This window comes from Trachurus trachurus, assembly GCF_905171665.1.
Source record: "Trachurus trachurus genome assembly, chromosome: 11".
NCBI classification, from domain to species: Eukaryota; Metazoa; Chordata; class Actinopteri; order Carangiformes; family Carangidae; genus Trachurus; species Trachurus trachurus.
The window spans coordinates 10,285,297-10,294,918 of NC_139904.1; the positions used below are offsets into that span (position 1 = coordinate 10,285,297).

At 41.1% G+C, this 9,622-nt stretch overlaps 1 protein-coding gene across 1 annotated transcript; it reads left to right on the plus strand.

Annotated features, from left to right (window-relative positions):
• Positions 1-483: 483 nt before the first annotated feature.
• pdia8 (protein disulfide isomerase family A, member 8) lies at positions 484-6,801 on the plus strand (the record flags this gene model as incomplete). Its single annotated transcript, XM_083982426.1, has 12 exons — positions 484-714; positions 1,193-1,271; positions 1,380-1,497; positions 1,583-1,690; positions 1,780-1,909; positions 2,527-2,640; positions 3,384-3,509; positions 3,595-3,777; positions 4,831-4,939; positions 5,058-5,186; positions 5,674-5,753; positions 6,723-6,801. The coding sequence occupies exons 1-12, from the start codon at positions 551-553 to the stop codon at positions 6,799-6,801; spliced, it is 1,419 nt and encodes a 472-aa protein (XP_083838552.1). The 5' UTR covers positions 484-550.
• Between the last annotated feature and the right edge of the window lie 2,821 nt (positions 6,802-9,622).

A 9,622-nucleotide genomic window follows, 5' to 3' on the forward strand; every position in this document is an offset into this window, starting at 1 on the left:
CTCTCAGGGTGTCCATTAAAACTCCTTACATGAAGCAGCGCATAGTGATTGACAGGTCATTTGACCAAAGGGATGATTACATCACATCACCGAGCAACCAATCAGAGAGCAGCTTTCCGGTATTTTCTCTGTAGGCCCCGCCTCTCTGACAGGTGGACGGCGAGAGCAGCGAGTCGTGAACACAACATCAGTTAGATAGGATTATACCGGAAATGCGGTGAGTGGGTTTCAAAATAAAAGCATATACTAGCTCCTGTGGGCCGAAATAAGGATGTATTGTCTCTCATATGTATAGAGAATATATAAAGTGTTCTCTAGTATTAGTTTTAGTATGTATTACTCATTCGCTTGTAGATTTTTAACAAGGATACTCGATGGCTACTACACTTGTGACTTTAGTTTGAAACTCCCTACCGGAAGCAAGCGTGTTTTCATCTGCCTTAACGCTCGGTGTTATGAAGAGGGTCTGCTCGGTCCGCACCGGTCACCATCTCAGTCATATTTTTTTATTTTTTCCTTTGCAGTCATTCATCTTTCCCCCCCCTCTATCATGGCGGTCGCTGCCCGCCTCCTTCCTGCCGTTACTTTGGTGCTGATGTCCTGTTTTCCCGCCGCGGTTTCGTTGCGTAGAGACGTGCTCGAGCTCGGTGACGCGGACTTCGACTACTTGGCAGCGGAGCACGAGACCATGCTGGTGAAATTCTACGCTCCATGGTAACGGAACGGGAATTAGCATTAGCACCGTTAGCTCGGGAAATACAAATACAAAAGCTGTTGTTAAAATGTGTTTCTGTTGTGAAGTAATGACGGACTAATAAACTGCTGCATGTGCCCACCTTCATCCCTCTATCCACCCTCGTCTTCCGTTCACCTTTTTCATCCCTCCGTCCTCCCCTCCTTCTCCTTCCATCTATTTCTCTTTCTGTTTATTTTCATCATCCATCTTTACATCCTTCCTTGTTTGATTGTCCTCATTTATAACCTTATCTCCTTCCGTGCATCCTTGTTACCTCCTCCCTTTCCATCCTCACCCCCTTTTTCCTTTTAATTGCTATTATCTAACGTTACTTCCTTCCCATTCCTCATTTCATTTCTTACTATCTTTAATCTGTCTTTTCTTCACCTTCTTTTACTTCTGTCCACCCTTTGCTCATATCTTAATTTCCTTCCCTCTCTTGTCTTCACCTCTCAGGTGTGGTCACTGTAAGAAATTAGCTCCAGACTTTGAGAAAGCAGCGACCCGACTGAAGGGAACCGTCCAGTTAGCAAAGGTGACACCTCCATCATTGAAATAATACAGTACTAACACTGTCAGCTGAATGAGAAGAGTGCAACTATCCTGACTCCTCCTCCTCCTCCTCCTCCTCACCTGTTTCCAGGTGGACTGCACCGCCAGCTCAGAGACCTGTGGTCGTTTCGGGGTTTCCGGATATCCCACTCTGAAGATTTTCAGGAATGGAAGAGACTCTGCCCCTTACGACGGACCTCGCTCTGCAGGTTACAAAGATAAGATACACCGATACGTATAAGATCAATACACAGACAGACACTGACGGTATGAAAAATAAATCTGTGTGTCCAGACGGGATCTATCACTACATGATAAAGCAAACGGGTCCAGACTCGGTTCACCTGAATACTGAGGAAGACCTCCAGACCTTCATCAACCACTACGATGCCAGTATTATAGGTACGTCAACGCCGTGATCTTCTGTTGTTTTACATCATATATCACATCACATGAATTTGTTTTAACAAAATGTTGTTCCCGTCCACCAGGTGTGTTTTCAGGCGCGGACAGCTCTCATCTGCCAGAGTTTCTGAAAGCTGCAGGTCTGCTCAGAGAACAGTTCAGATTTGCGCACGCCACTGACCTGAAGCTCGGGGAGAGTCACGGAGTGAAGTCTGAGTGAGTGAAGTTAAAATCATGCTCGTACTGACTGGGGGCTTTCAGACGTGTCCCATGGGCTTCTTCAGCAGGTGGAAGTTGCTCAAGTGACTTTTTCTACCAGAATAAAGTTCCATACCTGTGTCACATGATGACAAGTTGTATGATTTATACCTACTGAAGGAAGCACAGAGATGCAGCTGAAAGCCCTGGGGGTTGTTAAGTAAGTCTACCTTGAGTTTAGGATGTTTTGTTACTGTATGTTACATGTACTGTTTGTTAATCTATGTTGTGTTCCTCTGTGTTGCGTGACTTTCTGTTCCTTAGGTCAATAAATAACCTTCATTCTGGTGTCCTTCTTGTTTATGACAGATTAGACTACACAAATATACACGTCGTAACATCGTATATGATATATAACGTTATCTACCGCTCTATTGATTGATTTCTCGCCGGCTTCGCTGTAAACAAATGCACATGGCCGAGAGGAGGGTTAGCGAAACAAAGGAAAAGCCACCGGACTTGCATAGTTCCTCTTTAAAATGTTACATTTTCAGCTTGTAATTTTTACCTTTGTCCACTCGTCAGAAAATCAGTTCAGAGTTCGAAGGTCATCTATTCTCTCTCCCGTTCTGTAGGAGTGTGTTGCTGTTCAGACCTCCCAGACTGGCCAACAAGTTTGAGGACAGCGTCGTGGTCTTCAAAGAGTACCTGACCATCGGATCTCTACGACGCTTCCTCAGAGACCAAATGTAGGTTTTACTGATCATCACCTCAGCACAAGACAATCCTTACAGAAAACACAGACTTTTTTGTGATTGTTGCAGGCAAAAATCCTTGATTATGCGGCGGGTTTGAAAAAAAAAAAAAAAACGATGGAATATGCATATGAGTATTTATTCAATTTTATGTGATGAAATTGCGGGAATTTGCTGAAATTGTGGGAGCTGAAAAAAAGCGATTTGATGAAAAAGAAAAAAAAAATGATTCCCCTAACCTCACCTTTCTATCTTTTGGGCTGCCTTACACACACACACACACACACACACACACACACACACACACACACACACACACACACACACACACACACACACACACACACACACACAGCTGTTACTAACATTACATCCCTTTGTCCTAATCACTGAAACAATCCAATATTTTTGACATTTGTTGTAAAGCATAAGCATAATTGTATTTTATTATTGGGCAATTTCTTTAATTCTCTGCCTCACACGGTTTCGTTTATCTTCTCGCAATTACATCACTTCATAACGTTCCCAAGGCAACTGCTTCTGTGTGAAGTAACTATGCAACATTTTTCAACTTCATACGGTGAAAGTGTGCCGTCTTTGGAAAAAATGCGACGCCCTGCATAATATGCGGACTTTGGCTGATTATGTTGAATTATGCAGTCGCATAATCATGTTTTTTTTTTGGTGGGGCTGACACGTCTCTGTCTCTGTGTTCACCGGTCTCCCCCTGTCTGTAGTTATGGTCTGTGCCCTCACATGACTCCGGAGAACAGGGATCGTCTGAGAGTTCGCGACCTGCTGACGGCGTACTACGACCTCGACTACCATCACAACGTCAGAGGGTCCAACTACTGGAGGAACAGGTAACGCACACACATGCAGGTAATAGACAACACACAACCTCTCTGTTACCTGAGCCCCTCCCCCTCCCTGATGTCTTGTTGCCAGGGTGATGAAGGTGGCGTCCAAATACCCTGGACGGGGTCTGACGTTCTCAGTGGCCAATACGAAGGAGTTCTTGTCCGAGCTGGAGGAAGACTTCGGTTTGGGGACGTCGGACGGAGGAGAGCTGCCGTTCGTCACGATCCGGACCAAACTGGGCTACAAGTACACGATGAGGGAGGAGTTCACGTACGTCACGTTACTATGTTTACAGCATGTTGGCTAATGTGTCTGAAGGCATGAAGTGTTTCAAACATGTTGGGACAATCAGGTTGCCATGGTGACACCTGTACTCTAGACCAGTACATCAAGGACCCTAAATCGTCACAAATTAGACCACGGACCCCCACTTGACAAAATTTTGAAGCAAACACCAGAAATACACAAATATTTGTTCTGAGACTGAAGAACGTTACTTTTTTAGTCATTGTATACTTTCAACTTAGGACCAATGGCGTGAATTTTTGGAAATATTGTGGAGAAATTTCTGGAAAAAAGTGGTACAATTTTTCCAAAAATGTTTAAACATTTCTAGAAAAAAAAAGTGAGAAAAATTCTCAAAAGGAAAAAGTACATACAAAATAAAATAAAATCCAGAAAAATGTGGTAAGATTTAAAAAAAAAAAAAAAAAAAAAAAAAAAAAAAAAAAGTTTAAATGTTTCTAGAAAAAGTGGTAAAATTTTTCCCCCCCAAAACATTTTTTATAATAAAAAGAATAATATCTCTAAAATAAAAGTTTAAAATTTTTAGAAAAAAGTGGTAAAATTCCAAGGAAAAGTTGGGGACCCATTTGAACCCTCTCAAAAACCACTGCTCTAGACAACTCAAGGTCAATGTGTGTCAGTTTAGTTTATTTGTCACTTATATCACTTTTTATCATGATTTTTAAAATGTAAAGTGTCTTTGAGCATTTGTAAAAGTGTTTGCAAATCAAATTTATTATTATTTATTATTATTATTACTATTATTACAAGTAATTGCAGTGAAATTCCTACCGGTATGTACCTTTTGGTCATTGCATAAAAATAAAAGCACAAGAATGTAAAAAAAAATAAAAATGAAAAGCAATAGAAGAGGTAGTAGTACATAGTGCAAATAAAAAGTAACAGTGCATATACGTGCATATTGGTGTATAGATGATTGTTAAAACCTAAAAAAAAAGTCTAACGTGCAGTAGTGCATGGAGATGTATGTATGTGTGTGTCTGACTGCCTCATCCTCTCCGTGTGTGTGTGTTTCAGGAGGGACGGTGAATCCTTGGAGAGGTTTTTAGACGATTACTTCTCAGGTCGACTCAAGCGCTACGTGAAGTCTGAGCCCGTACCTGAGAGAAACTCGGCCGTTGTCAAGGTGAGTCCAGACTGAGAGAGAGAGAGAGAGAGAGAGAGACGGTGTCACGTTCTCGATTCAGGTCCAGTAGAAACCAGATTTCTGACGTCTCTCTGATCTCTCCGGTCCTGTGCTGCAGCAAGTTGTCGCTGAGACCTTCGACGACATCGTTAATGATCCAAAGAAGGACGTTCTGATCCAGTTCTACTCTCCGTCCTGTCCGCACTGCAAGAAACTGGAGCCGGTGTACAGAGAGCTGGCTGATACGGTACGTACGGTACGGTACACCACCGTCATCATCATCAGTTAGTGAGCACCACATTCCCACATTACCCATCGGCACAGCTGCTCCTCCTCACTGTTTTCTTCTACCAGCTGTTTGTTTATGTCAGGGGTTCCCGATCATTTGGTACCGGGCCGCAGAGAGAGAATGAAAAATATATAATCATTTGTTTTGTCTAATTTACACTTCTGGTCGTTTTATTTTGGAATTTTTTCCACTTCCGTCCGTGCTTCTTCTCAGCGCTGCACGATTGACAGGCAGGTCCCCAAGCGTAAAAGAGTAAAAAGCACACGACTCAATAATGACACGACAGAAGACCTGACGACTGCCAACAAGGAGAAAGATAGAAAAACGTATTAATTGAATTAAAAACGTTACAGAAAACCATGCGACCATCTACAATTGGTCTTTTTTTTTATACGTGTGATGTAAACAGAAGTCTCTCATCTCTCTCTTTCTTTCTGTTTCTCAGCTGTTTTCTGATCCACACATTGTCATCGCCAAGATGAACGCTATGGATAACGACGTCCCACTGGGCTACGATGTTCAAGGGTGAGCACTGGGATTTTATTTGCATCTTTATCTCTGTACAAATGTGAAACAAACTCTCTCCACAGCAGATCTCACAACCACACAGAACTGTTATTAAACCTCCTGGACAGTGATTTAAATCAGTAATCCCCCAATTTTCATTAGGGATGCACAATAACACGATCGGTACAGATCATTTTTGGGCCGATGTGGTTCGCATTATCGGCCAAAATACAGATAAGTCTGATTATTATAGTATATTATTGCCTTGATTTTGCTCACTTTCATAACTGTCAACTGTTAAAACCGTCCCGTTGTCGGACACGACATGAAACTACCGTCAGTTAGCTCAATCATGCACACAGAAATAGTAATGTTTGTCCAATCATTAGTTTTATAGACTTTACAAACATCAGATTAGTCTAAACGGTGATATAGTGACGTGAAAAATTAGATAGCAAAACTCTCGTCCGTCACTATTGTTCTCATGCTGGTTTTGAAGTTTGTGTAAACACAAACGATGCGATTCGTTCTATTAAAGCAGAAGTAAGCGATCCGGTCGTTTTGGCTAACTTCTTGTCAGCCGATGGAGTTAGCAGTCCCCGCCCCCGTCATGGATCTATTGGTCCTCGTCCCTACGTCACCACATTCACGCACATCCCTTGGCTGCACACACAGCCCTTTATGCCGTTCTCTCTCCTCATTGGATAAAGGTTGTAGGATACAAGGAAAGTTTTCTCCTTGGCTTACAGCAGAGCAGAGTGACTGACAGACCCGTGTTTCAGACCAAACACTCTATAGAAGTGATTGCCGTCGGAAAATATAACTATTAATATTAACACAAAAATTCCGCTTACTTCTGCTTTATCAATAGTTGTTAATACTAATAACAAAAACTTTCGTAAAGCTCCTTTAAACTAGAACTCATGTGAAACATCAAATCAAAGACTCAGATCTTGTTTCTTTACCTCCCTCTGCCTCTGTCTTCAGGTTTCCCACCATTTACTTTGCTCCAGTGGGTAAAAAGGACGAGCCCGTCCGATACCAGGTAACGCACAACAACTCCTGAGTGTCGGCAGCTTCGTTCTTAACTCTGAACATGTTTGAGTTTCAGCTGATCGGCTGACGTCTCCTCTCTCTCTCGGTTGTCAGGGCGCTCGAGAGCTCAGAGACTTCCTGAAGTTCCTGAAGCGCGAGGCGAGTCACGGTCCGGTCGCCAGCGGCTCGAAGAACGAACTCTGACACCTTCCACCACCGACGTCCACCGCTCAGGTCTGACCACCGGGGGGCGCCACCACCAACTGGTTTTCATGACCATGAACATTCATAGGGAGGACGAGACCGGAGCCCCGATCCTGGTGGCAAGACCGGGACCGGGATTTGGACCTTGAGCCAGAGACAGGAAGTGATGAGAGGACACCCGCTGGTTTAACCACAAAACACCTGCTTAATACGATGACATCACCGTTACACACCTGGTTTATTTTAATGTTATTTATGAGGTTCCTTAAATTATTTCATCGACTTATTTATTTATGAGGTCATGTGGGACCGGCGGCGTGGCTGGTGCTCACCCGTCTGTCGTGGCGACGTAAACGGTGACTGAGCACAACTGACAAACACAGCATGTGTGAGGCTGCTACTTAGTTGTGATGTAATGACAAGTTAAAGGGATACTTCACCCAAAATCGATAATTCACATAACATCTTCTCACCGTCATGCCAAGGAAGGGTTCAGAGAACTTTCAGAGTCATCAAAACGCTTTAGGAGTTCCAGGGGGGGTCCGGCTGGCAACGGATATTCATATAATGGCGGCGGATAGAGTTCACTTTTGAATGGTCCAAAACACACACTATGAAACATCCAGATACCTCCATACTGCTCGTCTGTACTGACCCAAGTGTCCTGAAGCCGCCACATTGATGTTTGTGCACATGTAAACACAGAAGAACATCTCAAAGGCGCATCTCGCCCGGCCACTGGGAGCTTCTGCTACAACAAGGATAAAAACAGAGATCAAATTATTTTTTTTCCGAACAACTTTTTCATGTGGCGGCTTCAAGACACTTGGGTCAGTACAGACGAGCAGTATGGAGGTATCTGGATGTTTCATAGTGTGTGTTTTGGATGATTCAAAAGTGAACTCTATCCGCCGCCATTATATGAATATCCGTTGCCAGCCGGACCCCCCCTGGAACTCCTAAAGCGTTTTGATGACTCAGAAAGTTCTCCAAACCCTTCATTGGCACGACGGTGAGTAGAAAATTGGTGAAGTATCGATTTTGGGTGAAGTCTCTCTTTAAGTCAGAATATGGAAAGTTTCAATGTCACAACTTCAATAAATAAATAATAATATTGATGGCAGAGATCTGTATCACAGATCACAGACAGATTTTCACTGTTGGTTAATTTAAGACTCAGACCTCTGACTGCCGACACCTCAGATGCACGAACGTGAAAACTTTGCGTTGCCCAGACTGTCGATGTCAATGTCTCGAAAAGTCTTGTTGTCAAATTTAATTTTGAAATTTCATGGGAAAATTAACTTATTACACAACAACATATTTTTCCTGCCTGCCAGGTGTTTCTGAGGAATTATGAATATTATTTATTTTTATTTATGCACAAAAAAAAATGGAACTTATTTATTGATGTCATCCTTGGATTTTATATTTAGTGTTTCTCAATGACAAACTTTTATTTTATTATTATTCTTTTTTTTTGGGTGTGGGTGGGTGGAGCCTCTTTGTTTACTGATGCAAACGTATTCTGAGCCTTATGACTGTCAGGAGATATAAATTATTGTTTACACTGAAGAGGAGCTGAGAATATTTAATAAAGATCAATTGACTGATATTACACTCTGTTGTGCGCTTTCTGTTGTACTGTCACTACATGAAACACTTCACCTTATAATCCTCACAATTAATACAAAAGTAGAATTATAAAATATATATAACATCAAATATATATAACAAAAACTTGAAAGACAGCTTAAAACAGTTTTTGTGTTTTTTTTTCATTATAGAAAGATTGTGATGTCATTGATTATTTCCTGTGGGTAGCAAAAGAGCTCTATTATTAACCTGTCAGTTATTAACTAATAATACAGTTAACAAGCTGTTTATTGCACCCTTATTTATTGATTATTAAACAGATTACTAGTTGGATCATTTGAAAACTCTTTCATTTGGATGTAAACAGCTTTCTTGGTATTTTATAGCCGATATACAGATATTATTTATACCTAAGGATAGTTTTCATGGACCGTTTATAAATCCATCAACATTAGGCCTACCATTGTAGATTACTACAGAAACTATCAAAGCTATTGATCTATAAATCTTACACTGTCATTGTCTATGATTATGAACATTTTTGATGAACTTTGGTTGGTTTTAACCATAAAACCACTATTTTAAAACAGTTTTTTATTTTTTCATTTTTCAGTAAAGTGATGTCATTGATTATTTCCCGTGGGTATAACATTAGAGCATTATAGTATATTATAAACCTGTCATTTATTTACTAATTATACAATCAATAAGTTGTTTACTTTACTATTATTTATTGCTTATTAAACAGATTACTAGTTGTATCATTTTTGAAAACTGTTTAATTTGGATGTAAGCGGCTTTCTTTTGTATTTTATAGCCAATATACAGATAATTATTTATGCCTTTCATTTCATTATAATTCCATCAATATTTCCATTGTACATTACAACAGAAACTATCGGTCTATACATTTTACACTGTCATTGCCTATAATTATGAACATTTTTGATGAACTGTGGTTGGTTTTTCACCATAAAAGGCTGAGCTTTGTCTCCTCGTGATCCGCTTCAACTGCTTTGAGCTCATTGACTCTATTGGTTAAAACACCTGTC